The 27,935-nt window shown below is 41.0% G+C and overlaps 1 protein-coding gene across 1 annotated transcript; it reads left to right on the top strand.

Moving 5' to 3' along the window:
• The first annotated feature begins 9,779 nt into the window (after nt 1-9,779).
• On the top strand, nt 9,780-21,846 carry LOC118222842 (ankyrin repeat and SOCS box protein 11-like). The gene is made up of 7 exons (XM_035408733.1): nt 9,780-9,915; nt 10,091-10,170; nt 11,872-11,979; nt 12,082-12,232; nt 15,622-15,756; nt 18,205-18,396; nt 21,148-21,846. Exons 1-7 carry the CDS (start codon nt 9,783-9,785, stop codon nt 21,270-21,272), a joined length of 924 nt encoding a protein of 307 aa, XP_035264624.1. The 5' UTR covers nt 9,780-9,782; the 3' UTR covers nt 21,273-21,846.
• Nucleotides 21,847-27,935: the final 6,089 nt, after the last annotated feature.

Genomic DNA, 27,935 nt, shown 5'->3' with positions numbered 1-27,935 from the left:
TGTGACGGAGTGTAGCACAGTGGGTAAGGAACTGGGCTTGTAACTGAAAGGTCACAGGTTTGATTCCCGGGTAGGGCACTGCCGTTGTACCCTTGAGCAAGGTACTTAACCGAAATTGCTTCAGTATATATCCAGCTGTATAAATGGATACAATGTAAAATGCTATGTAAAAGTTGTGTAAGTCGCTCTGGATAAGAGCGTCTGCTAAATGCCTGTAATGTAATATAATGTATTCACACAGTCTGCATATGGTTGAAGTGCAGCATTTATTGTAGAGTTTTTTTTAAACATTTTGGTTTCATCATGTAGGAATTACAGCACTTTTTATAAATAGTCACCCCATTTCAGGGCATCATAATGTTTTGGACCAATGGCTTCACAGATGTTTCTGATTAGTCAGGTGTGTTCAGTTGCTTCCTTAGTGCAGGTATAAGAGAGCTTTCGGTATATAGTTTGGATTCTAGCCTTTTGATTGCCTTTGCAGTATGTTATTGGTGCTTGTCAACATGAGGACCAGACTTGTGCCAATGAAAGTCAAGGAAGCAATTATGCGGCAGGGAAATAAGAAAAAAAAAAAAAAGAAAAAACTGCCAGAGACATAGGCCAAACCTTATGCTAACCAAAACCAACTGTTTGGAACATCATTAAGAAGAAAGAGCTCTGGTAAGCTCAGAAATCACAATACTTAAACAGACAAGTTTTAGACCCAGTAAACCAGTTAAGGTAGCCTAGGTTAGCTGTGTCATTTAGCTGCCGTAATTGATTAATTAAAAGCTGAGAAGTAATGAAAAGCAGCACAACGTATGACAGATCCAGGGCTGCAGACTGCTGCTATCATGCTTTTTAAATTTGTCAAGGGTGCTATATGAATGCAATCCATCATTATTTTTCTCACATTCTTTTTTCAAGATTTATGTGTTTTGGATAAGAGACATATACTTTTCTTGAACCCTGTGGGATAATTTGTCCTCTGCATGTAACCTGTGGGGTAATTAGTCCTCTGCCTTTAACCCATCCTAGTTACTTAGGGGCAGTGGGCAGCCACACTGCAGCACCCAGGGAGCAACTCCAGTTGTGAAGCCAATGCCTTGGTCAAAGACAATGGCAGGAGTATACATAACCCGACATGTCTTTCGCTGTGGGAGGAAACAGGAGTGCCTAAAAGAAACCCATGCGAACACGGGGAGAACGTACAAACTCCATGCAGGGAGGATCCGTCTGGCTCCAACCCAGAATCTCCTTATATATTAATGTATTGCCTGTATTTGTGTACTGTGCTTGTGTGTGTTCATAGATACCCTCTTGAAAATTTTGCCTCATAATTTTAATGTATTTACACAGGCGTATTGAGAATAAGAGGTGAGGTATTTTGCCTTGAGTTTCAGTGATAGGCATCTTTCACTTGTTAATAGTGCTATTTAACAAGGATGGAAAACAACAGCAGTAGATTTGCTGATGGACACACAAGCTTGTCTCTCAAAGGAGTGAGAACAATATACTTTTGCCTAGATTCAGCCCACATTGTGTTTTGTCCTTGTCCTTAGCCTTGAGAATTCTGTATGTATATATATATTTTTTGTCTTATTTTTCCAACTGATTTCAGAAAATGGAAGCATAATATTGTTCACAAAATAAATTGAAAATAATACATTTAGATTTGTCATTCAATTTTCAGAAGGACTGGAGTGAAACTGATTAGCAGTAGAAACATATTTAAAGTTCACAGGGGTTGCTAGGTGGCTTATATTTTTAAGGCACTGGTCCAGTGTGTGGATGGGTCCTATCGTGTGGTATCGAATCTGCACTGTGCCAGTGCTACCTGGTACCCTACAGAATGGTGGATAATTGGTAGCATGAACTGTTCAAGGGCAGCAGGTCAAACATGACTTCTAAAATAGGAGCTGTTTCACCCCCCTGGCTTCTGTGTTATCTGTCTTGTATTCTGTATTGTCGTTGAATGTGATGTATTATTTTATTCTACAATCAAAATTAATTATAATTTTCGTGTTTAATGAAATAAAACCATGAAATGTTACTGTATGACCATTGTTTACCTTTATTTGTAACTTCTTCTGAATTACAGCAAAGCAATGTAAAGTCAATGCAGGGGAGATATGTCACTAATTAAATTAATTTGCATAAAAAATAAACAATGAGTTATGTAAAGAAAAAAGAAAAAAGGCTGTGTACAAAAAACTTTCCAACAGCATAGTGTAGATAAAAGACAAAGGAGGTGGTAAAACCCTGGAAATAATATAAACATGGATAGAACAACAGGTGGGACAATCCTTACAAAGTGACAAAGTCATGGGATGGAAGTTATTAGACCAGTTGAATGTGTCATGGATACAGACGTTAGTACTTATGTATGATACAAATTTACCATTCTAAATGCATATGCACACCATTACAATAGTTTACATTCAGAACTGCATGTTTACATTATAGAATAGAGTAAAATAACTAAGTTCTTCTTTAAAGAACAAACAATAAAATGAAAAGATACGTTGGTGTTAGCAACAAAATATCAAATATACAACACTATATATGTATATTGATTTGGTTCTGCACTCCACAATTTGAGATTTTAATCAAATGATTCACATCTGATTGATACATTTTTGTTTCACCATGTAAACATCTGTATACACCCCCCCCCCCCCCCCCCCCACACACACACACACACACACACGCACACACACACTTCCAATATCCAATATCAGAGCACCATAAAGTTTGGGACAAATGGCTTCGCAGGTGTCTTGGGTTAGTCAGGTGCGTTCAATTTCTTCCCTAGTGCTGATACATAAGAAAACGTTCATTATCTACTCTTCATTCTAGGCTTTTCATTGCCATTGGAGTCTTATTGGAGTTTGACCAGAGCTGTGCCAATGACAGTCAAGGAAGCCACTATGAGGCTGAGAAATAAGAAACAAACAGACACATAGTCCAAACCTAAGGCTTACCAAAATCAACTGTTTCGAACATCATTAAGATGAAAGAGGGTAATGATGAGCTCAGTAATTACAAAGGCCCAGGTATGCCAAAGAAGACCTTAACAGTTGACAATTAAAGAATTCTAACCATAATGAAGAAAATCCCCCAAACACATTACATTACATTACAGGCATTTAGCAAATGCTCTTATCCAGAGCGACGTACAACAAGTGCATCAGTTCAAAGTGCAGAGGTGCAGAAAAACACACTAGAGTGAAGTAAAGATCGTAGTGCCAGAAGTGACCACATAGATCAGGACTACAACCCTGTAGGGTAACCTGTTGAGCAAATAAACAAAACAATCCTGCCAAGTACAAAACTGGCACTGAAATCACATTTGCCTAATCAGAATCAAACAAAACAATCCTGCCAAATACAAAACTAACGAGATCGCATTAGCCTAACTAGGTACATTGAGGTAAATAGAGTAGAGCTAAACTAGAGGCTAGGGAGGGGTGGGGAGAGGTGCAGCCTGAAGAGATGAGACTTTAGTCTGCGTTTGAAGTTAGTCAGATTCTCTGCTGTTCTGACCGCCACGGGAAGGTCATTCCACCAGCGAGGGGCCAGGACAGACAGCAGACGCGAACGGGAAGTACAGACACGAAGAGGGGGAGGTGCCAAGCGTCCAGAGGTGGCAGAACGGAGAGGTCTGGCTGGTGTGTAGGGTCTGATGATCCTCTGGATGTATCCTGGTGCTGACCCCTTAGCTGCCTGGTATGCAAGAACCAAAGTCTTAAATTTGATGCGAGCCATAACAGGCAGCCAGTGGAGGTCAGTGAGCAGGGGGCTGACATGGGAATGTCTGGGGAGGTTGTAGACCAGACGAGCTGCAGCATTCTGGATGAGCTGCAGGGGTCTGATGGTGGATGCTGGCAGACCAGCCAGCAGCGAGTTGCAGTAGTCCAGACGGGACAGGAGCATCGCTTGAACCAGGAGCTGGGTTGCGTAGGTGGTGAGGAAGGGACGGATTCTCCGGATGTTGTACAGGAAGAACCTGCACGTTCGACTCACCGCCGCGATGTTCTGGGAGAGGGACAGTCTGTTGTCCATGACCACTCCAAGGTTTTTGGCAGTGGGTGATGATGACACTACGGTGTCCCCTAGGGAAATAGAAAAGTCAAGGAGGTTAGAGGATGGAGCAGGGATGAAGATCATCTCTGTCTTACCTGGGTTCAGCTTAAGATGGTGGTTATCCATCCAACTCTGGATGTCCCTCAGGCAAGCAGAGATGCGAGCGGAGACCTGTGTGTCAGAGGGGGGGAAGGAGAGAAAGAGTTGGGTGTCATCGGCATAACAATGATAAGACAAACCATGGGCAGAGATTACAGGACCAAGAGATTGGGTGTACAGGGAGAACAGGAGGGGACTAAGGACTGAGCCCTGGGGAACTCCTGTGGCAAGGGGGCGAGGTGCCGATACTGCACCGGCCCAGGCGACTTGGAAGGAGCGACCGGAGAGGTAGGACTCGATCCAGTTTAGTGCTGTGCCACAGATCCCCATAGCTGCCAGGGAGGGCAGGAGGATGGGGTGGTCGACTGTGTCGAAAGCAGCAGAAAGGTCTAGGAGGATCAGGACGGATGAATGGGAGGCTGCTTGGGCGGCGTGAAGCGACTCACTGACCGAGAGGAGTGCGGTCTCTGTCGAGTAGCCAGGTCTGAAGCCGGGCTGGTGTGAGTCTAGGAGGTTGTTCTGCAAGAGAAAAGAGGAGAGTTGGTTAGAAGCAGCTCTTTCAATTGTTTTGGATAAAAAAGGGAGAAGAGAAACAGCACGGTAGTTCTGGATGACAGAGGGATCCAGAGTGGGCTTCTTCAGCAGTGGGGTTATGTGGGCCAGCTTGAAGGAAGAGGGGAAACATCCAGAAGACAAGGAGGAGTTCACAAGGGAGGTGACAAACGGGAGGATGTCAGGTGTGATAGTCTGGTGGAGAGAGGAAGGGATAGGGTCAAGAGCACAGGTGGTAGGGCGGTGGGAGAGTAGAAGCTGGGAAACATCAGAGTCAGTGAGGGGAGAGAAAGTGGAGAAACAAGGGGAGGGAACAGAGAGGGGGGAGTGGGGAAGGGTGGCGGTGGACGTGAAGGAGCTGCCGATGTCTGCAATCTTCCCATTGAAGGAAACCGCGAAGTCATCTGCAGCGAGGGAGGACTGAGGTGGGGGAGGAGGAGTGCTGAGGAGAGAAGAGAAAATAGAGAAAAGGTGATGAGGGTTAGAGGCAGATTTATGAATTTTTGTTTAATAATAATTAATTTTAACAGAGTTTACACCTGTCCGCCAGATCAGAAACAGGAGGCAGACATGGATGTGTCAGTGGCTGCTGTCCACAGGAGACTACACAAACAATACTACAGAGATATTAGACGCAAACTACTATTTATGTGCAAAAACGGGATGGCCAGGGGTTTGCTATCTCACAGAAGTGCCTGCTGCTAAACCTACACAATGCATAAGGAAACCTGGTTTGGTTGACAAGTAGTAACCTATGAATCCCTCTTTATTCCTCTCCCAAATAGTAAATGCCTCAAAGATTGTAGTTTTGTGATAGATGTCAAGGGATCAATGTTGGGCCCGAAATCCAACAGGTGAGCCAGTGTGTGCACGTAGGAAATGTTGTGATGATACTCTTTGACTTATGTTGTGGGAGATGTGTTTTGTTGGGATCCTTAGCATAGGCGATATGCTATCAAATGCGACATCAAAAGGGTTTTCTGCTATTAATGACATTGAAACACAAGATCCACTGCACATTTGTACCACTGTAAACAATAAACATTTACCATCATTTTTATACTTTGCACTCAGATTTGCTTTGACTTGGGTGTCTGGCGTCAGGTTGATGGATGTCAGCTGTTAGAGCAGCCCACTGTAATTACACTGTCACTCCTTCAGGCCCCTGAGGCCCTGCTGACTATCCAGGATTACCTTGGAGAAGAAGACCACTTTGGTATAATCCTGTTTATAATATAAAGTATATACTATTAAAGTAAAAAAACAAACACTCAACTTGTGGTTTATAACACTAGTATAAATCAAATTGTGGGACCACCTTAAGCCCTATACACAGATGCCAAATCTGGCCAATCCTCACTCATTTAGGGGTGTATTCCTGCCTCTCACCCAGTGCATGCTGGGATAGGCTCCAGCATCCCCAGGATAAGCAGGCCAGTGTTTCAGACCACTTCCTCGGTCCAATCACTTTTTTGCGGTGGATTTTAACACTTTAGTTGAAGATGAGACTGCAAGGAGAGGGTGCTTGTTAAATGGACAAACTATGTGGCAGTGGTGGCACTTATAGAAACTTATTAGAAACGTATTTTGCACAGTTGTCGTGTATCATCTACCATTAAAGCTTGAACACAGAGCTTGTTGTTTCTACTCACAATCTGGTTGCAGGAGCACTGAATGTTTGAGTTGATAAATCTCAGGCCGGCGTCCTGGCCACGAGGGAGCTTGCACAAAGGGGTGAGAAAAAACAAAATGGGCTGTGAGAAAATCACTGTTTGGGTACATAATATGTGCATATAGTAGGGGCTTTTTACTGTTTCTTTTAAACAAGAGTTTTCCCCTATAACAAATCAAGATATTTTTCAAGTCCTGCTGCTAACTGCATGGTATTGAATTGTACCTTAAAGTCCTGTGATATGCCCCCTCCATCTTCCCTTTTAGCTTGTTTGTTTACCAACATCAATGATGCTGTGACTGATGCAGTTAGAATGCTGTTAGATATGATGAACAACAGCAGGACTTTGTTCTGCCTTAAATTTGGCTTTGATGTTGACTACAATTTTTTGGATGTGATGGTAATGCAGAACAATGGATTGGCCAGTAGGATCTACAAAGACTCTGATGCTTCATTGCATCTGCATGTGCTGACCCCTTATTAATCCGCATATTGTTATATGTATTTAATTATACAATACCCTTGCTGTAATACTGTTGTATGTACTGGGCTCTTCTGTAACAGTACTACTGTATAGTTAATTACGCTGCAATGACTGTTATGTCCGTTTTTTAAGATTGAACAATGCTGTATGGTATTATTGTACTATAAATACCATTGTGCATATAATTTATTTTACTGAGCACAGTCAAATGACTGGTGTTGGATCTTTGAAAATAAATTTTACTGCCTGGTGTCTCACCCCTGAACCCACAGGAATTGGGGTCAATTGGCAGGCTATTAGGGACGAGAAGGTGGACCCTGGGAATAAAATCAGTACTTATTTTGGATGATTTGGGATCATTCACCAGAAACTTGGGCTTTAACTGGAGGTGATCACACAGAGTATCACAGTCTTGCAGAGTGGGACACAGACTTCACCCTACTGGTCCAAAACTGCATCCGTCAATGGCCCAAGTGAGCAGCGAGTAAAAGCTCATAGTCTTCCAAGGCAGGACACAGACCTCACTTTGTTGGTTCAACACCATGTTCTTCAAGTGGCCCTGCTGCACAGTTATATGACCCTTCCCTTAGGCCCCTAAGATGTGTGCAATAACAGTCTGGGTACCAAAAGATTGAGGTCTGAAAAAAGGATTTGTATGTATGGAGTATGTATGTAAAACAAAACCAAAACACAGGCAGGGCAGCTTCCACAATAAAAACAAGAAAATGAATGGACTCACCCCAATCTTTTCTCATTTCAGCATTTTAGAACAATTCATTTAATTTTGAACAGACAAAATATAAAAAACACAAAATAAATATAGTACTGGGTACCTTCGAGGTTAAAATCGAAAAAGTATTGTGGCAGACGGCAGGGTGAGGTGAGGGGAGTGGTAATTGAGGGCAGATACGTTGCCGCCCGCTGGCTCCACCCCCGAGCCTTATATGGACTTCCTGCCCCAACGGGGCAAGCCTGGGCCTAATTAAGCCATTAAGGCCCAGGTGAAATTGAGACCCTACCGCATACCAGAAGCGAGGAGAGACGCCATAAGGGACGAGGTAAAAATGATGTTGGAAGCAGGAATCATCGAAGAGTCGACTAGTGGGTGGTGCAGACCGATGCGTCCGAAACAGGGGTGGGGGCCGTCGTATCACAGCTACAAGAAGGTGAGGAACACCCAGTCGTATACATTAGCCGGAAGCTGTTACCACGGGAGCAAAGATATTCCACTGTGGAGAAAGAATGTCTAGCGATCAAGTGGGCCCTGGAAACGCTGAAGTATTACTTATTGGGACAGCACTTCACCCTCGTAACGGACCATGCACCACTGGTTTGGATGTCACGTAATAAGGACAGTAACGCCCGGGTCACCCGCTGGTTTCTATCCTTACAGCCCTTTGCGTTCTCTGTCATCCACAGATCAGGTGCAGCCCATGGAAATGCCGATGCCCTCTCCAGGAGGGATGCTCTAGGGAGCTGGACCGCCCCTCCCTCCCGGTCGGAGCTGAGGGGGGGGGTGTGTGGCAGACGGCAGGGAGAGGTGAGGGGAGTGGTAATTGAGGGCAGATACGTTGCCGCCCGCTGGCTCCACCCCCGAGCCTTATATGGACTTCCTGCCCCAACAAGGCAAGCCTGGGCCTAATTAAGCCATTAAGGGGGGAGGAATAAAAGGGGAAGCGGAGTGCACAAACGGCGCAAAGTACCGTGAGGGAAACGCGTGTTGTGGAGAGTGAGTAAGAGCTAAAAATATCTGTGTGATTACCTGTTGTGACCCGGACTGCTTGACAAACCCCGCTGTGTACCGAACTGTTCTGGCTGAGGACCTGGTTTTTTGGATATCCCTGGATTACGGAAAAGGACAACGAGAACGGATTGTGGACTTTGGATTGGTTGCTGAATTTCCCCTTCCCCTCCTTGTGTAAATTTTCCCTAAATAAATCCCCCAATTTCACTCCAGTTGTGTTTCGTGTGATTGTTTAGTTATCAAATTGGTGACGTGGAAACCCCACACCCGTGAGCCTGCCACAGTATGAAAAATGGAGATGAGGCCACAAATGGTCTCTTCTGGACTGGTGTATGGCCCAAAGGTGTTTCCTGCTCGCAGTCTCTCAGTTTTACTTCCACACCAGATTCTTCCAGTGATCACATTCTCTTCCTATTTGTTCCATCAAAGGAGGCTTTCTGTCCACTGGAGTCCTAAGCTTGCTATTATGGGGTTTTTCAACCATGGTCTGCTGTAAAGTGTATTGTGACAAATGTTTTGGAAATGTGCCATGTTTAGGGCACGTATTTCAAGCGAATCACTGTACTGACAACATTGAAATTTCATGGTTTCGTTTTTAAATGAACAATCATCATTGCTTTTAAATACAGCTCACCACAACAACTGTTGGTAGTTGAAGTGTAAATATTTCATACATATTATCTTTTATTGGTCAGATAGCAATATAGTATTAATTAAATGTACAATATTTACCTGGTCTGGACCAAAAGAGAACATTAGCATTTGTTACTTACAGTTATTGGCATGCTTTGAATAGGAAAGAGCAATATCAATTAAATGGAAATGTGTTTTTCATCTTTTCACTGTTGATGTTAACACTATTTCTGTTGTCAGATATGGATTTGGTAGCATGAGAAATCTATATGTTTTACATATGTTTTAGTTCTACTTCAGCAGTCCTTTCACTGCCAAAGCAGAAATGCAAATGCCCTTTAGTTTTTACTCAGTTGTTAATTCTGCTGTGCTACAACCTGGCAGCTATATGGGAGCAACATGTGTGAAAGTAATCGAGCTCGCTCCTCTTTCTCTCACAGTCACACCACTGAAGCACGTGTTCCCGTGCCCCCAAATTTGGCACGCAGTAAACAACAGCCCGTCAGCTTTCCCAAACAGGACCTGAGACCATGTCGGAAAACGTTACCCCGCTCCGGAGAAGCTGCACAGGGAAGAGGCAGGACATTACAGGAATCTCGGACCTGTCGTGGGACTCCAGAAAAGATCTCTATGGCAATTATATCTGCCATACATTTCAGGGGGGTGAGTGAGGCTTGTTGAACCAAATGGAATTAAAAAAATGAAAATAAATTATTAGAAAACAAACAGAAAAGAAATGTTTGACCTTAAAATTGTTAGGGGCTTTATATATTAGTTTGTACTGTACGTACATGCATGTGCGTATACGCATATTTGTGTGTGTGCGTGTGTGTTACAGGGTCCTGGGCAGACAGGTCCCCTCTCCATGAAGCCGCCTTCCAGGGCCATCTACTCTCCCTCAGGACACTCGTCACACAGGTACACAATGAACTGCTTCATATTTCACAGGTACACAATGTGAACCACTCCACATATCACACAGGTACACAATGAACCACTCCACATATCACACAGGTACACAATGAACCGCTCCACATATCACACAGGTACACAATGAACCGCTCTACATATCACACAGGTACACAATGAACTACTCCACATATCACACAGGTACACAATGAACCGCTCCACATATCACACAGGTACACAATGAACCGCTCCACATATCACACAGGTACACAATGAACCGCTTCACATATCACACAGGTACACAATGAACCGCTCCACATATCACACAGGTACACAATGAACCACTCCACATATCACACAGGTACACAATGAACTGCTTCATATTTCACAGGTACACAATGTGAACCACTCCACATATCACACAGGTACACAATGAACTACTCCACATATCACACAGGTACACAATGAACTGCTCCACATATCACACAGGTACACAATGAACTGCTTCACATATCACACAGGTACACAATGAACCGCTCCACATATCACACAGGTACACAATGAACCACTCCACATATCACACAGGTACACAATGAACCAATCCTTATATCACACGTAAAATGAACCTTAAAGATCCCTGGGGTATGATGTTGGACACATGTAAATGGAGCAAAACTGTAGTGAGCAATTGTGACTGTAAGTCAAATCTGTTTCACAGTGCTCCTTTGTCTGAAAGTGTGTCACCATTCAAGTGTGAATCATTACTCCCCTCCTTTCCTGTAATGTCCTGTGCATCCATATGCATTGCCAGAAGTAAACAAACCTGACAATGAGGCAGGTGATTGCAAACTGCATAGGCAAGACAAAATAAATTATAGTTGGTTTTGTGTATATTGTAGTATCTCATGGAAGATAATACATGTCATTGAGGGGAGATACACTACATAACCAAAAGCATGTGGACACCTGAACATCACTCCCATATGTGCTTGTTGAATATCTCCCAAGGGGCCAAGGCTGGGCTTTGTTTTTGAAGTTCACTTCCTGGTCTTGCGAGAGATGTTGCTCGCTAGCATGGTTGGCTCCAGGATAAATCATTCAGCCACCTGTGTGTTAAAATGTGTGTTATTTGAGAATTTTTAAAATATTTTGTGGACCAATCTGGTGACCACTGCCTAGGCACTATGTTTTGACAAAAACTGCATTTCTGCGGCTTCAGAATGATTTTCGCAAGCCCCTGGAATGTCAGTGGACGATGTCACAGTCACTTCGTCCATTTTCTTTAGGCTATGGTTACCCTGCTCATTTTGTTACTGTGTCATATCGCAGGGTCCACCCTTAAAAATGTATAAATGTCCACATATGAAATCATATTTATTCATACAAAATCTAGCATACTGGCTATGTGATGATAGATTTGTAAAACACTCACAAAATTCCATGCACTGTCATGGGTTATGCCAAGTTTATGATGGTATAATGTAATCTTTATGCAATTTCAGTTCAAGTGAAATGTTACCAGTTGAGACACTCTAAGGCAGGGGTCAGCAACTCACGGTCCTCGAGGGCCGAGAACTGCTGGTTTTCCACCCTCTCTTTGCGTGGGAGTCAGGTGTGAAGACACTCTGGCCAATTAGTAGCACTAATTACCTGGGAGAAAAGAAAACCAGGGATTTAAGTTTAAGTTTTTAAGTTTTTTTCTCTTCCCAGGGTTTCAATGTGAATATTGTCACCATGGATGGACTGTCTCCCCTCCATGAAGCTTGTCTGGGGGGCCATGCTACTTGTGCAAAGTTGCTGTTGGAAAATGGGGCCAATGTAAGCAATTCCACTTCTATATATATATATATAATAACTTTTTTTGGCTTACATTTTTGGGGGTTGTGTTTAAAAAGCAAGTGCACGTGTATTTGTATCAAGGTTACCATGGTGACCATCAACAGCATAACCCCACTATTCAACGCCTGCTGTAGCGGCAGTGCTGCCTGCTTACGCTTGCTGCTGGAGTACGGCCCCCGCCACCACCCCGCCCATCTGGTGGCTTCACCCATCCACCAAGCTGCAAAAAAAGGTGCTGGCTGAGGCTCCATCACATCCTGTTTGAGCAAATCATGTCTCTCTTGGTGAATTTCATGTAACAAAGTTCTTATTCAACATTAGCTAATTCCACAGGTAGTTAGGTTACTTCACATGAACTAAATCATATTTATGTGAGCTCCATAACGTTTGGGACAACAACATATTTTTTCTTGATTTGCCTCTGTATAACATTTTAGATTTGTAATCAAACAAATCACATGTGGTTAAAGTGCACATTTTCAGCTCAGTGCATATGCCAGATATAAAAAGAGTAATGGTGAAAATACTTCTTACATGAAATGAGCTTTATCTTTAAAAAATCTGTGTCATTTCACTTTTGTCCTGGAGAGTGATATTGAATGAATTGTTTGACATAATTAGTTGTTGTCTTGATTAACTTGCCTTTTTGCACTATTGAGTTGTAGGAAGTGTTTATAATTTCAGTCCTCTGGAACAGGAATAGAGCAACCCTAAGTAGTTTAACGTCTTTTGTTAGGTCCAGTACTATATTCTGTTAGTCACATCACATTTTTTTACCAATTTCCTTACCCTTTCTCTTCTGCCCAATTTGGAGTAGCAGTTGTTCCTCTTAATCGCCACTATGTGCAAGGAGCACTGCAGCCAAAAAAATATGTGTGTACCTGGAAACAGAATTTATGAATGGTTATCACTGCACCCTATTTCCAGTAAAAAACAATTTGAAGTTATACATTCAGTTTACAGGATGATTGACTTAGTGCTGCCATCTGTAGGCAAGATGCACTCTACCACTGAACCATGTACTCTAAGATGTTCTAACATGAAAGTCAGAACAAGACAAGGCCAGGTGATGAAATTTACTATTTATTAATAAAAGCTGAAATTTGTGGCTGTGCTTTGGGGATTTCTAATTGCGATATGTGGGTGTGAGCTAAAAGCAATTAGTCACTTATATTGATCAGAAAGACTGACAGTCCAGAAAAGTCCAGTCTCGAGCAGGGTGTGCTATCACACCATTGCACAGGATTTCTGTGTTGCCATGGGAATGGTGAGAAACATGCCCCAGTCACACATCAATTTGCTACATTTCTTACAGGAAAGTAAAAGGACAGAGTACAAACTATTGTATCACACAGCCTCAATCTTCCTGGCCTGAGAATATAAATAAAAAAGGCAATAACTGCATTTAGATAACCTACTATGCATAAAAACACATTAAAAAATCACCTACTCAGTCAGCTTATAATGGCATCATAAAAACACCACCTTACCAAAAAAAAAAAACAAAAAAAAAACGAAAGGAAAAAGACAAACTGTAGGCTACTTAGGCTGCCCGTGAACTTTAAATATAGACCCACTAGTCTGAATTTGGCCCACTTTTTTGTTTTTGGTTAATAAAAATCAAAGGTAACTGAAACATCCAGGCATCATTAGTGGCTTAGATCTAGTTCAGTATTTTAGTGGCTGTAATTTCTGCAGCCTACTTGAGTATATTTGATGTACTAAAAGTTACAAAGTTAAAAGTTCAAGTATAAGCCTGAATTAATTTAATCAAGTATATTTTCCTAATGTGTATAATAATTCAAAAGTGAACTAAGTACATTTTCTTATTTAAAAAAAGCATTCTATATTAGTGTGCTTATAATTCTTTGTAGGGTCTTCCTTGTTGAAGTTCCCTTCCACCTTAAACTGTTTATTCAAGTAGTAGCCCTATCATATGATATCATGAAAGACATCCCTGCACCACTCCATCATAGAATTCAGGGGAGAATCCATTGTTAGTAAGAAACCTGAACTGAGCCTCAGCCGTGTTTTTGGGTAAATGAAACTGGTTGCACAGGCAAAGTTGTTTTTATTGAGAAATCATTGAAAATTAATGGTAACATAGCAGCACATCTTACCCGAATTCCCCTCCTCAGTCCTAAATACATTATGCTACATCCTCAGCTTGCTTAGACTTTAGTAGATATGCCTCTGCACACTTTGTTTTGTAGTTGAACATAAAGCAGTACATACTGTCTCTTGGAGTTGCCGTCAGTTTCCCCACAAGATCCATCCCGACCGGTACAAGTGATTCAAACACTCGAGCAATTTCAAAAGGAGTGTACAATGAAATACTGGTCACTTTATATACAAAGTGGCATGGATATATGAAGCTTACAGTACTTGAACAGGGTTGTGTTTTTCGTGTTGTTTGATGTTCTTCTTCTGGCACTAATTGGAGTTCAGGAATATTGTGCTATCCTATTATCATGCATTTCTCAATGACATCTTTGCGTTTGCAGTCAGTTCCATCAACTCAAAAACATGGCTGAGGCTCACTTCAGTTTTCTTATGTACTAACTACAGATTCTCCCCTGAATTTTTCTTGTGTAGCCTACAGTTTAGTGCTGGTTTTAAACACACAGAACCCACAACCTTCTTGATGTGAGGCGACAGTGCTACCCACTGCACCAGCGCCACCATGCCACCCTGATTGAGATGCAGTCAAAGCAAATAGCCTTTTTCTGAAAGACGGTATTTCTCAATATAACCGTGCCACGCATTTCTACACTTGCAGGCCAGGCACACCACACGGTAAGAAGACATTTTAGGACAGCGCTTTCGATATTGCTTGTGTCAAAAGTGCTGTGATGGAAACAGCAATAGATGTACTTCGCAATCAAATCTGTCCAAAATGCATAGAATTCAGGCATTCTTCACGGTAAGAATAACTTACTGTGCCAATTTTGAAGCCTGTCAAGTCCCTTAGCTCTCGCTGAAAAGCCAAACTGATGTTCATTTGAGTCTTGTCTTGCTTGGTTTAATTTCTTTTTACACACAATCTTTTCTTTGACAGTCTTTTTTCTTTAAAAAAAAAATCAGTACGCACTTTTTTAGTCAAACGCGGAACTAGTAATTCTGGCAGATTTCTCTCTGCTATTCTTTTATAGTTTTCTAGGCAACTAGCTAGTTATAGCCCCATCTCCGCCCTGACAGTGCTGTGAACATGCAACATAATTAACAGACAAAGAGCTCTCCTGATTGGCCTTCTTGCAGAGAGCTGTCCTGATTGGTTGTTAAGATTTAGGCACAATGAAATTTAGAGTGGCTGATTTCAGGGAGACTGGATTTTTTTCTTAGAGTCTATTTATTTATTTATTGATATCAGGATGTGAAGGAAATTTACCCAAATAAGAATAAAAGTGTTCTTACACTTTTATTCTTACATAGTGCACCTTTCAATCAGCGTAATCGGCTGTCAAAATAGAATGTTCGATTTGAAATAATTCAGCAGTAACTGTTTCTAGGTAACATAGTTCACTGCAAATATTTCCCTTGTTGAAGGCACTTCTGCTGTGAGAATAAACATATTTACCCTGAAACTGATGGCTGGGGATGGTTTTGGTCATCTGTTATCAGGCCACTGGGAGTGTGTGGAGATTTTGTCTGCCAATGGAGTGGACATTGACCTGGAAATACTGCAACAGGGAACCCCTCTCTACGTGGCCTGTGTCTCTCAGAGAGCAGACAGTGTGGAGCACCTACTACAGTTGGGTCAGTCTCTTTAAACTCTTGCCATGGCCCACTGGCCACTTCTGCCATAGTACATTTTTGAGGTATTCAAGACGCCTAGAAAAAACATATATTCTCTCCAGAATTGAAGCTAGCCAGTCTGACTGCACACTACACAGTTTTGCAATGCATGTAGAGAACACATCAATCATGGTATTTCAATTGAGTGAACATGTGCCAATTGCCTCACATATATATATAAATCATATGTTGTCTCCTGTTATCCCAGTTATGTAATATTGTGCATATGTATGGTGTGCATGTGTTCATGTTTGTGTATGTGTGTGTGTGTGTGTGTGTGTGTGTGGTATGCATGTGTTCATGTTTGTGTGTGTGCGTGTATGTATGTGTGTGGTGTGCATGTGTTCATGCGTGTGTGTGTGTGTGTGTGTGTGGTGTGCATGTGTGTGCGTGCGTATGTGTGTGTGTGTGTGTGTGTGTCTTTCTGTCTGTTTCACAGGCCTCCCAAAGAATACAGTAAAACAACTAGATGGATACTGTTCTGTTTCAGTCTATGTGGGCAGCCTCTCTATCTAGAGGAGATAGAGCTTTTTGTGTCCCTGAATAACTGCTTTGAAGTACTTCTGTAAATGGCCTTATTAATCCGTTCTGCAATTTGTGTGAAAAATATGAGCTGTGTGGCCACAGTGTTTCCCACAGGTTAAGAATTTATTTGTGACGGTTGATTCCACGTACGTGTTGGGGGTGGGGGGGTGGGGGGGCATTGCATTGTAACTATTAAGAGGTTATTACATTTTGCTGTACAGACAGATACGGGCACATTTTAATATTTTGTGTTAAGGCAATTTATTTATTTATTTATTTATTTATTTATTTATACATTGGTCGTGTCTACAGATGAAGGTGAAATCTGAACCAATGACAGAGAGGATGAACAGAGTACAAAAGGAACCCAAACTAAAACAATTTTTGCTTTAATGGTCTCAGTAACAGACAAACCTTCATGCTATCAGAATGATTACGATAAAATGATCACATACAAATTCTAAACATATCTATCATAAATTAAGGGCTTTAAAGTACTTGGTGCCTGATATCCAAAATGAGCCAATTTCTAAACACAATGATTTTAATTAATTTCAATTAAAGTAAGTAGGTCTAACTGTTAATCATATCTGTTACTATAACATTAATGTGGTGCAGTTTCTCCCTCCTCCTCCTCTAGCCTTCTTTTTTAAAGAATCATTTTTTTAATACTCATCTCTGTCAAAAGTGAAATGTTTATTTTTCATTAGCTATCTAAGCAAAAGTTAGCTGGGTAAATGCTGATAATTTTAGCGAGCTAAATGCTAGCTAAAATTAATCCAAATAATATTGATAACTTTGCAGTCTTGGTTAGGGCAGAAGACATGTTCTTTTGAAGAAATGATGCATAACAACATGCATTTTGAAAAACTTCAGATATTTTGTTACCTGGCACTAATGCGGTTGTGGGACTGTCCTTCTAATAGTGTTCACATTCAAACACTGTCCTCCCTGCTCTGCTCTACAAATGGCGACTACAAGAGGGAGGAGGGAGGGCCAGCTAACGCAGCAAAACAAGAGTCAGCTGTATGTCACTTTGACATTAAAAAAAAACAAAACCAAATGTATAGTGTGTTGTTTATAGAAAAAAGCAAATGAATACCAAAAAACCTTTTGGGCGGTTGTAAATCTAATTGGGCAGGCCACCCAAATAAATTCATTGTATGGGAAACACTGGGACATTGCGATTGGGAATTAGCAGGTCCATCCAAAAAAACTTAAAATGGTGCTGTCATGGTCCTGTGTTTCTGTCTGCGTTTTCCCTGTTGGGCCGCCAGATGGCGGCACTTCTGTTTTGTGTCCTGCTCCTCCTGTGTTAATTGTATGATTGTTTCCAATTGTCCAATCATTGTTTTCTGGCTGTCTCGTTTTCCCTTCCCCTTCCGTGGCCTGATTGTTCATGGTGCCCTCCTGTGTCTCGTCAGTGTGTTCTATTTAAGTTGCCCTCTTCCTTGACTCAGGTGCTGGATTCTTGTGGTTATGTCTGGTTGTTCTGTGCTCCCCTCCTCAAGTTCCTGCTCCATGCGCTCCTGTCTGTGTTCTGGTTTCCTTGTGTTTGTTTCCACTTGTATCCTCTTCTGAATGTATGTATTCTGCCCGCTTCTGGTCCTGTTTGTGCCTTGTGTGTTTTCTGTCCTGCCTGTGTTCCGCCCTGCCCGTGTTCTGTTTTGGTTTTTTAGGTTCTTAAGTGTCTTTTTGTGTTTATGGTTTTGCCCCTCGTGGCCTGTTTGTTCCCTGTTTATTTAGTAAAGTCTTTGTTTCCCTTCATTTGGAGTTTTGTGTTTTTGACCTCTGCGTTTGGGTCCAACCCCCCCACGCATCCTGACAGGTGCACATTGTTATGCTTAAGTGCAGGCTTATATAAATGTGTGCTTCCCCTCCCAGGGGCTGATGTCCACAGTGGGAAGGCCCAGGAGTCACCCCTGCATGCCGCAGCACAGAGGCCCAGCGTGAGGGTGGTGGAGCTGCTGCTGGAGTACGGAGCAAATGTCCAGAGCAAGAACTCTGAGGGGAGGAAACCTGTGGAGCTGGCAGCACCCAGCAGCCCTGTGGAGACAGCACTGCAGCTGAGAGAGGGTATGATACGCCGCACACACTCGCAGGTATCATACCCTCCTTTATTTAAAGGAGTGAAGCACAGAACTTTATTTAAAGGATGCGACACTAAAAAATATTAAAAAATTAAAAAATAACTACGTTGCTCTTGGCTAGGGGCGATTTCACCTTTAGCTGACTGGTAACACAGTTGCCTATGGCAATCTTTGGACAAGTGAGAGGCCCAGGTTCAAATCCCACTCAGACTGTCTAACTCATTATATATACATGTACAGGAACACACATTCACAGACAACGACATGCACAAAGAGAAATGCACACAACAGACACAATTACATGTATAGTACATAGACACAGATATACACACATATGCCCATGTACATACACTACATATATATATGTACATGCACTACATGGCCAAAAGTATGTGGACACCTGCCATCCAATATCACAACCAAAATTATGGGCAATAATATGGACTTGGTCCACCTTTTGCTGCTGTAACAACTTGCACCCTCCTGGGAAGGCTTTATACTAGATGTTGGAGCATTGCTGCAGGGATTTGCCTCCATTCAGCATAGAGCATTAGTGAGGTGACCCAATCACTCATTGGGTGATTAGGGCTGACTCACAGTTGGCTTTCCAACTGATCCCAAAGGTGTTGGATGGGGTTGAGGTCAGGGCTCTGTGCAGGCCAGACACACTGCTCTTGACAAAACCATTTTTATATAGACCTTGCTGTGTGCTCAGAAGCATTGTCATGCTGAAACAGAAAAAGGACTTCCCAAAACTGTTGGGCAAGTACAGAATCGTCTAGAATGTCATTGTACTGTATGCTGTAGCATTAAGATTTGCCTTCACATTTGCCTTCACTTCATTTGCCTAGCCCAAACCATGAAAAAGATCCCCAGACCAAGGGATGTCCAAATACTTTTGGTCATATAGGGTATACATGTACCTACACACACAGAGGCACAAAGATTTGAGAGACAGTTTGCAAAAAGCACAGAATCAGTGACACCCGCAACTTCTGTGGCAACCAGCCAGCCATAATCAAGGTCTCCAATCAAGAACTCGATAAGCACAATCAGTTCTCTTCGTGCTGGGCTAAAGCAAAAACCTGCACCCATGTCAAGCATTTTCAGGTACGATTGGACCCCCCTTTGCTATACATGTGCACCTGTTCTGAGTCTGGAATAGATTTATCCACTTATGAAGTGCTTCACTTAAGAACTGGCAGCAATGTATGGGCTGCCCTCAACTCTGCCCAGCCCATACATTCCTGCCATAGCTTAAGCACTCCTTCGACATTATGGTAACACTGTGACAACGGGTGCTCCAGCAAAGACTCAAATCTGACAATGTAGGCTACAAAAAAACAAATTTAGTTGCGAACAAACTTTAAAGAAATAAAAACAGGCACGCAGTAACCCCATTTTTTTACTAGTAATAATGTAATTTGAGCATGCTCTGTTTCAAATTATGTTAAAAGCAAAAAGCATACTCACTAAAGTGGTTAAATACACCAGCCTATCAATGCATTTTACTGGAATTCGTTCCTTGCTGCAACTGCCTACTGATTTTCATGAGCACTTTAGGTAGACAGAATGTGATTTTCCTGGACAGCATCCACTGCGACAATTTATTGCATCACTTATCGCCTTTCTCATTAAGCATCCTACTCCCAATTTCCATCAATAAATTAAAGCCTGATTGCTTATGGTACTTTTGGTTTTCACTTGCCAGTTCTTTCATACTATGCATGCATAGAAAGTTTCAAAATGCCAATTTAAGTTTTAAAATAAATATCTTACGTGGTACTCCAAGGATGCAATACCATTTCAAGAAAAAAGACTGGTTACATTATGTAAGATGTGGAGCTTTTGGAGCTTTTACACTTTGAGGTTTAATGTTTCTTCATAAATACTGGTGGTTGAAAAGCAAAAAACAACCTCTTTTCACTTGGCATACGATCCAAGCTATCATTTTCCTTTAACATTTATGAGATGCTTTTATTTTTTTATTATACTCAATCAATTAATACAGCTGGATATTTAATTGAGGTTAAGTACCTGCTTTTGTGGTACCCAGCTGGGAATTGTACCTACATCCTTTCAGGTGAAAGCCTAGGTTTCTAACCATAATGCTACTTTACCTTGCACTGCTTTTAAGTGAGTGAGGACAGTCTTAAATAACCTTAAGGATACCATTTCCTCTGAGTGCTCATCAGAGCAGTTTTGCATTTGTTAGTTTTTTGTGTATTTGTTTTACCTCCAAGACTAGTTTTAAATAGAATTCTTGTTCCACAGTTTGCACAGGTGCACCGTCAGGCTCCCAATTACAAAATGCATATTTAAAATAATGAAAATAAGAAAGAAAGCAGACAATACTCCTTTCTTTTTGTATTTATTATTTGTTTATTACACAGAGCCTTTTTAATGTGTGGAACGGCTTTCCAGGTCAGGCAGTAGAGGCAGACCCATGGTGTGTTCAAATTCAGGCTTGACACAGCGCTGGATACTTTCTCATAGTGTCTGCAGAGCTGAGATTTATGCAGGTTTTATTTTCAAACAGCAATGAATTTAGACCTTGGAAATATGGTGTGCCGACACTTCAGTCACATCAAAGGCCCTCCACACCCCTGCTTCAGTTTGTAGGCAAATGAAGAGGCCAAATAGACTGTTCTCATCATTATTACTCTTACGTTCTTATGTTGTTTTGTTCCTATATTATGTCCTCCTTTTACATCTGGCTCCACCCCTTTCTCCCAAGGGCCCTCCGTTCTCTCCCAGCTGTGTCGGCTCTGTATACGTCGGATTTTAGGGCGGTCTCGCCTGCACCTGGTGCCCAGCCTCCCCCTCCCCCATCAGCTTGCCAAGTTCCTGCTCTACAGGTGATAATGACGTTAAACCCAACCCTTAGACATCCTATCACCCAGTCCAATGCAGAATTCAAGAAGATAGAAAGTGGTTGTCATCGAACACCCCCCGCCCCCCAAAATACTGCAGTCAGATGTACTTGGCTTATGTTGGTACATTAACTGTTGGTCATTAGGTTTGCTATGGAGGTGGGTGCAGGGTATTTTAGAGAGAGTCTGTTTGTGCCCCTTTCCTGCACATACACATTTGTACACGACATGACTCTTAAGTATGTAGCACAGTAATGCTGAACTCCACACAAATGGAGTATAATGTTGGAATTACTCCCAGAGGCCATTTTAAGCCAATTATCTTGTAAGAAGTGTTCACTAATGAAACAGAAAATGTATTGCGAGTGATAAAATGTATTGCAGGTAATATGTGCTATGTATGAATTCAAGTTAAGAGCGCCTTCTGGATACAGAAATGTTACATGCTTTCATATGCCTTACTTTGTAAATGGACTGACTGCTTTTCTGTTACTGTGGAAGGAATGAAAATCTTAAATGCTAAATGACCTAATTACATTGAGAATTATTTAATTAAATTCTTATATGCCTTGTTGATCCTTTTGATGACTGTGGCTTATTTTGTCATTAATTTGGAGCAGTGTTTTTTGTTTGTCTGTTATTCATCATTTTCCGTTTTGACCTCAGCAGTGTTTCATGGCTACTATCCTATCTATATCTACTGTTCTATGTGATTGTTTTCAGTCCTACCTGCCTATGAAATAAATTAGAACACCCCAGTGCTTTCTATGTCCTGCAGTAGGCTGTGAACTAATGGGAAAATGGCTGATTCTGCACAACACTTTTCTTTAAGTCCTACTCATGACCATGGCAGCTTTGAGATCACATGGTGGTCAAAGCTTGATCTGAGATCAGGCTGCATTATGTGTAATCAAGGCAGCGTATGTGCAGCGCTGCAGTTAGAGCTCCACAGGTTCCCCCCTCACTTTCCTCCCAACATACCCTGCTGCAGAATGAGGCTGACACTGATGTCACTTTATATCACAACACTAAAGGCCAAATCTCTAAAATTCATTACACAATTTGGCTTAAATGAGGTTCATGTTTTTCTCTAACTCTAGCAGGAACTATTACAATGCATAAGTATGGAACTGGTTCAATATGGAAAATAAACATTATGAACATATTGACAAACAAACAGGTTATTTTCACCAGAATTGTGTGTATTAAGTGCAGAAAACTTGCTTAAAATACAGGGGGTGGGGGTGGGGGTGGGGAGGCTTGGGCATTAGTGATGTTGGGTGTGTGCAGGTAAAATACATTGAACTTTGCTACGTGTTACATCTTTACTGCAACATGAGAAACAGTAATTCCACATCTGGTTGCACTCTTCCACCCCCATTAAATGATCATCATCCTGATAAGAAAGAAATAAAAAATGGACATATACTACAAAACTGGTGTAAGCTTTGAAAAAAAAAACATCATCGGTGCCCATGGCCTATATGCATGCAAGTAAGAACTTTTCTCTGAAGGCACTGAGACATCTGCTTCACATCGCTCTGCCATGGCAACCACCGGTACAGGACTCCCAGATTATCTTCTAGCTTACCCAAATGCCTGAAGAGCTGTTTTGTCCCAGGATCTTCCTTTGTCCTTTCTTTGATTAGGTTTCCTTACTTTTTGCCAGTAGTTCAGAAATACTGTATACTGTATTAGGTATGTGAATTGCTGGGCTGCTATAGAGTGAAGGGACAATACTCAGAAAATAATTGGACCACCTTGTTCAGAAATACAAGCAGGGAGTATACAACCAGTGAAGAAAGAACACTGCAGAGTTTTTCAGAGGTCACCCCGATCTCTGACCTTCCACTATTCCTGGAAAAGGCATTTGCATTCTCATTCTGTCCCAAATTGCCAGTACTGTATATGATGTCAAAAGACTGCACTGCCACCAAATCAAACAAGTTCCTGTCTTCAACCCAGAAAACAATGCAAAGTTTCCTGAAAGCTTTTATTTGATGGTCTTCATTTTAACACAGAGCAGAATGAGCTGATACATGATGTGGGGGTCACTAGCACATGAGGACGTTTGTGTAGTGCTTCAGGTAGAGGAAGTTGACAGAGCAAAGAACAAGATCCAGATAATAAGGTCCAGATAATAGTAGAATCCAGGAAAGGTCCAGATAATAGTAATTTCCCACTGAGAGCCAGTTAAAAGGGATTGTCAGGTGTGTTCTGTAAGCTTCCCAATCCCTCATTATGAAAGAGCACTCAGTACCTGCACTATGCGTCATCTATCATATGTCTGCTATCCAAGGAAAACCACCTCACCAATCCCAGTGATTTCTGCTCCATAGCAGTAACACGTCTTACTATGAAGTGCTTTGAACAGCTGTCACCTATGCAAAATAAAGTTCAGGACATAGTTGACCCCTCACAGATTTCTTGCAAGGAGCATCAAGGTGTTGATGATGCTGTCTTATTTGTATAGAAATGTGATCATGTTTCCAACCCCTCTCACCCTCTCCACAACCAATATAACAATCTGCCATTTTAAGGCCTTTAACGCTTTGAAAGGTATAGGCTTGTTTTTCATTATTTATTTATTAGGTGTGGGATACATAACATAACATAGCATAATGACGAGAACAGGCTATTGAGCCCAACAATGCTCGCCATTTTCCTGAATAAATTAGTGCTCTGATTACCTACAGACTCGATAGTATCTAACACTGTATCAAGCCTAGTCTTAAAAATCGCCAGTTTCTGCCTGTACTACGTGACCTGGCAGGCTATTCCACACGTTGACTACTCCCTGCGTGAAAAAACTCTTCCTAATGTCTGTATGAAATTTACCTTTTGCTAATTTCCATTTATGTCCCCATTCTACTAACAGAAATAAACCTGAAGAATCTCTTGTAGTTCACTTTGTATATCCCCCCCTTATGAATTTAAAAGCCTCAATCAAATCACCCCTGAGTCTCCTTTTACTAAGCTTGAAGAGGTTAAGTATCCTAAGTCTTTCCTCATAGCTTTTATCTTTCATACAATGAATCAATTTTGTTGCTCTTCTTTACATTTTTTCCAGAGCCTCTATATGTTTCTTATAATACGGTCCCCAGAACTGCACACAATACTCCAAGTGTGGTCGAACAAATGTATTGTATAAGGTAAGTATAACTTCCTTGGATTTATACTCAGTACTTTTGGCTATATATCCCACCATCCTGTTGCCCTTTTTCACTGCTACAGCACAGTGCATAAAACCTGAAAGGTTTTGATCAACCATTACTCCCAAGTCTTTTTCAAACTGAGCACTTTCCAGTTTTGTTCCTCCCATAAAGTAATCCTGCCTAATGTTTTCATTACCCACATGCAGAACTTTACATTTAAATTTAATTTGCCAGGTTTCCGCCCACTTCCGGATTTTATTTAAATCTTCTTGGATTACTTTAGTAGTTTCCAAACTATTAGCTGGGCATCCCAGTTTTGTATCATCTGCAAATTTGACTAATGTACTTTCTATGTCCCTGTCAAGATCATTGATATGAATGAGAAAGAGCAGTGGTCCCAGCATCGATCCTTGTGGGACTCCACTTTCAACAGTTCCCTACTCAGATAATATCCCTCCTCCTACTACTCTTTGTGTTCTACCCTGTAGCCAGTTCCGAATCCACTCTGCAATACATCCTCTAATTCCTACTGTCTTCATTTTACTAACAAGTTTCTCATGTGGTACCTCATCAAATGCCTTTTGGAAATTTAAGTAGATAATATCATAAGCCTTTTTATAATCAAAACACTTGGTAGCTTCTTCAAAGAATAACAGAAGGTTTGTCAGACATGACTTTCTCTTACGAAAACTATGATGGCTATCCCTTAGAATGTTGCTATTTTCAAAAAATAGTTTTTGAAATCTTGTCTTTAATGATAGATTCCAAGTTAAATTGACAGGCCTGTAGTTTCCTGGATCAGTACAGTCCCCTTTCTTATATATTGGTATTATATTGCTTCCAGTCCTCAGGTATTTCTCCAGTTTCTAAAGACTGTCTAAAAAATACCTGCCAGTGTTTTAAAAATGATCTCAGCTAACTCCCTGAGTACTCTTGGGTATATGCCATCAGAACAGGGATGTATTGTGCAGTCAGTTTATCATGCTACTGTACTGGCTGTTTTTATCAATTGTCATGAATGTGTCAGTGTACTGAACTGTGGTCTCCATTTCAGGTGTTTTCCTAAATGGGTAAACAAAGACGCTGCACCCTCCTGTTATATCCAAGCGCCCACTTGCTGAAATGTAGCAATAATATTGGTCAATAATGGTGATTCATTCTGGTCTAAAATCCCTCACCACCCTCCCTTTGTCTTCAACACACTGTTTTCAAACTGATAGAGAAATTGTGGTGTATGAATCAAGGAATCAAAACTATTTATAACACAGCTCTGGTATATTTACCACTGTAGTGTAATAGTAGAATATTGATCAAGCGTTCAAGAGAGATAAGCAGCAGCTAGCTAACTATTACTATTGTTTTTGACAGTAAACGGACCACGTTGAGCACAAAAAGAAAAGGTGAAAATGTGAATGTTTTTCATTAGAGGATAACCTTGTTTTTTTATTTTTTTTTAACACTGAGGAGAAAATGAATCATTGCACTGCCCCTTTAAGGTATTCCACCAGGTGGAGAGCCAGTGTGTAGTCAACTACATGAAATTAAACTAGTAGTTTAACTACATTTGCATTAGCTTGCTGGTAGTTCAACTACATTCATATTTTCATAGTGATTCAAGTAGTTAAATTACTTTTTTGCCATTTTTTTGTGTAGTTGACTACTGAAACTACAAACGATTTTGGGCCATAAAAGGAAAGGAATGATTTTTTATTTTATTTTACCATTGCTTCTCTACTGTAATTGAACCCCCTTTGACCAGTTACCTGGCTAACTGAGTAATCCTGATTGGTGCAATACCCCCACCTGGACTCTAGTTTCTGGAAGGCAGGTGTCTGACTGATGGACATTGTATGCAAAACCAAAGCTGACATTCCTTGCACTTTCCCATGAATAGTGGGGTAGTTTATTTTTTTGGTTTAAGTGTGACCTGTGAACAAGTGGGCACTTTTTGCAATAAACTCACTGAGTGGCATTTTTTGCTGGCATGTGAATTTTTTGTATTATATTTTATTATAATTTCGTATCACATGTACATTGTCCATTTGCTCATTTTTTTTTACAAAGTAGTTTGAACTACTTTTTCTAAGTAGTTTTAGTTAACCAAACTAGATTTTTCCCTAGGGTAGCTTTGCTGTAGTTCAGCTTCTTCCACTGTGGAGTAATGGGTAGCTTGCAAAGCTATGCTTTCAAAGTAGCTTCCCCAACACTGTGGAGAGCACACATGAGGAGGCCATGTCCCGTCAAAACCTCCCCAAACTACAGAGACAAAGAAATCTGAGTTTCTGCAAAAAAAAAAAAAAAAATTAAGAGGTGGTTGCTGAGTTAATTTTATGTGATTACCAGGAATATTGCTATACAATTTGATAACATTTCAAGTTTTGCCAAATCATTTTACTCACTAAAAATGCAATAGCATTATTATTATTGAGGCATTGTGTGCACTTCTCAGAACATAATATGTTTCCCAAAAAATAAAATAATAATAATAATCTTTGTCAATAATAAAGCTGAAATTATTTCACATCTAATTATGGATTCTGGTGGTTATTTCTCATTTTAGAAGTCACATAAGTGCAGAAGATTGACTAACATAGTATTAAAATTTTCTGGGAGTGGACCCCCAGACCCACCGTCAACCCCCCACACCCTTATCAAGCACAACGAGGTAACCTCAGTAACACAATAGTTTTTTCTTGGTTTTTTGGCTCTGTAGGTTAGAATATAGACTGTTAGCATTTATTTGAAGGCATTTACATCCTTATTGGGTGATCTGTGAAAATCCCGTTTTATACATGGTACCCCCATTTAGAGGGACAAAAAATTGGACAATTTGAAGCTCAGCTGTTGATTGACAAGCCTAGTGTTGTTGCATCATTAGTTCATGATTAAGATAGCTGACAAAAGGTCTATAGTCGATTCTAGGCGAATCGATAAGATTCAAGGAATTTGCATTTAGAGTCTGTTGCCATTATCATTATCACATTTAACTTTTTAAAGCACAGATCAGTCGTTAGGAACTCTTCAGTGGTCATCCATAACTTCCTGTTTCACTGGGGTATAAATACGAGGTGACACCATAAACATGGGGAAGATTAAGAGAATATACGAATGACATGAGTCAAAAAGTTGTTGACTTTCAGACTATCAAGAAATTCTCAAAAAAAAATTTTTTTTAACATTTTAAAATAACTATCACCATTATCTTGACAAAAAAGTAAGAATTTTCAAACGATTGGATCTGTGATTAACCTGCTTGCAAGAGGTCGTTTCGTGAGCTTCAGTTATCGGTACTTCCTTGGGGTAAAGTCTCAGCACATAAGCAAAGCACCAGCAGTGAAGTCTTGAATACAGGTGCAACCGCAACAGGATACTTTATATAGCTACGTCAACATAAATTGGAACATGTAGATATGTGTTACGATTGATATATTGAGTATGTAATGAGTATAGTATTATACTCATAGTATTATACTCATTCAATTAATCTAAACGCAGCT

The sequence above is a fragment of the Anguilla anguilla genome, chromosome 3 (assembly GCF_013347855.1).
Source record: "Anguilla anguilla isolate fAngAng1 chromosome 3, fAngAng1.pri, whole genome shotgun sequence".
Taxonomy (NCBI): domain Eukaryota; kingdom Metazoa; phylum Chordata; class Actinopteri; order Anguilliformes; family Anguillidae; genus Anguilla; species Anguilla anguilla.
Note: the sequence above shows the minus strand (reverse complement) of the source record. Positions and strands in the feature narration are given on the sequence as shown.